Genomic DNA, 2,056 nt, shown 5'->3' on the forward strand with positions numbered 1-2,056 from the left:
GGGGGGGGGGGGGCGGATCAGAGGGGGGAAAGCCACAATCCTCCCTTCCTCCCTCCCTCCCTCCCTTCCTTCCTTCCTTCCTTCCTTCCTCCCTCCCTCCCTCCCTCCCTTCCGTCTTCCTTCCTTCCTTCCTTCTGCCCTCTCCCCCACTCCCTCCAAGCGCTGTGGGGTTTTCTGACCCACCGCAAAGAGAAGGTCGGTCTTGGTTCAAGAATGGCTGTTGTGGATCACAAGGGGGGGGGCTTTCATGCTCCCTCCCCGGGAGGGGAACCTCTGGGGTGAAGGAGGTGAAGGAGGGGGGGGAAAAACCCTCCGTATCCCAGGGAAACGTTTTTCCAGCTAGGGGGAGGCAAGAAAGGGCGACCCCCCCACTTTGGAACGATGTGCCTCGGGGAGAGCAGCCTCAGGGCGGCCCCGAGAGCCGGTGGACTCCCCTGCATGGGGGGAGACGGGGGGGTGTCACTGGAGGCCAGGCAGCTGTCTTGGGTGGGGAGGGGGAGCTTCCGTTGGGATCCCTGCCCAGAGTGGAGGGAGGGGGCGCTGTTTTTGACAAACCCGTGCCGGCTACTGGCTATGACTTTCTTTGCTTCTAGTTGTTCGCAAATCTGTTTTTTTTATTATTGTTATCTTTTCCAGGATCTTCCCAGGTATTGAGGTTAAACTGATTGGTCTGCAGTTTCCTGGGTCCGTTTTTTTTCCCTTTTTCTTTCTTGAAGATGGGGACCACGTCAGCCCTTTTCCAATCCTCGGGTTCTTCCCCGGTGCTCCAGGATTTGTGAAAGATGTCCTGCAACAGTTCTGATATAACATCTGGTATCGGTTGCCTGAAGGGTTTGGGAGTCTGTGTGTGTGTGTGTGTGTGTCCGCAGTCCCCCCCCAAAATGGTCCAGACCTGTGGGGGGGGGCTTCCTGCCCCCAAACCTAGCCAGCCGAGCCCAGGAGGAGCCCTCAAGCTCTGGCTCCACATTGTTCTAATCTAGGCTCCCTCTGGGAACTGAAAGGGCATCTAGTCCACCCCTCCAGACACACAGAGAAAAGGAGGCTCTGGTTGAGAATCATGAGGCTGGGGGCGCAAAAGGAACTCCTCCCTCCCCTCCGGAGCTGGCATGAAACGCCCCCCCTAAAATTCACCCCCCCCACCCAGACTGAAGGGATTGTCCCCCCCTCCCAACTTTCTCCGCTTCTCTCTCTGCGCCGAACTATCTCCTCTATCGGGCGAAGTCAAGGGAGGCTCTGCCCGGAGACCGATGACGATGAAGAAGGGAGAATTCCCATTGGTCCTTCCGTTTTTCTGGGCCCTCCCAATTACGAAGTCCGAGGGAAACGCCCCCGCCAGACCCACCGATTCCGCCTCTGGGGCTGGGAGCCTCCGTGTCTGTCTCCCCTCTCTCTGGGGGCGCTTGTTGGGCGGCATCCATGGGCTCTGTTGGGGTCCCCCTGATGCTGCTGGCGGGGGCGCTGGCCCGGATCCCCGGAAGCGAAGGGGGGAAGGAGACGCCCGGTAAGGAGGGGGCTCGTAGGGGGGAGGAGAGAGGCCGGGAGGGGCCGTCACTGTCCCTGGGGAAGGAGCGGGCGAAAGGGGGCTGGGACCCCAGTAGTGGGAAAAGGGGTCGAGGGCAAGAGAGGAGGGAGACTACAGGAGCCTCGATCTCCGCGTGGTCTCCGCCCCTCCCTCACTGTATTTCCCCCCCGCAGGAGAATAGGGAGCCCCCCCTTCCCTGGTTGTGGCCGAGGTGGGGCGGGGGTCGTGGGAAGGCAGCCGAAGTGGGATAAGAGGCAGCCGGGCCCCTCTCTCTGTCCCCCCGTGGCTGGGTGGGAGGGGGACCTCGCGGACCCCGAATTAGCGCCTGAGCCCCAAAGTTTCTTGCACTGAAAGAGGAAGGAGACGGAAAGCGAAAGTGAAAGAGGGAAACAGGCATTTTCAGACCTGAATCTACAAATGCCATCAAATGTACAGAGGCGTAGCGTGGGGGGTGCAGGGGGGGCCGGCCGCACCGGGCGCAACATCTGGGGGGGCGCGCTCGCACTCGCAGCTCTCTGCCCCTGCCTAAAGTGC

General features: G+C 61.0%; 1 protein-coding gene across 1 annotated transcript in view; it reads right to left on the bottom strand.

Annotated features, from left to right (window-relative positions):
* LOC107298836 (H-2 class II histocompatibility antigen, E-S beta chain-like) overlaps nt 1-1,418 on the bottom strand; it is a 10,222-nt gene extending 8,804 nt beyond the window's left edge. The window contains exon 1 of the mRNA XM_029286628.1: nt 1,343-1,418. Within this exon, the coding sequence (XP_029142461.1) occupies nt 1,343-1,418 (76 nt within the window). The remainder of the gene's footprint in view (nt 1-1,342) is intronic.
* Between the last annotated feature and the right edge of the window lie 638 nt (nt 1,419-2,056).

The sequence above is a fragment of the Protobothrops mucrosquamatus genome, unplaced genomic scaffold (assembly GCF_001527695.2).
Source record: "Protobothrops mucrosquamatus isolate PMUCROS unplaced genomic scaffold, P.Mucros_1.0 scaffold4318, whole genome shotgun sequence".
NCBI classification, from domain to species: Eukaryota; Metazoa; Chordata; class Lepidosauria; order Squamata; family Viperidae; genus Protobothrops; species Protobothrops mucrosquamatus.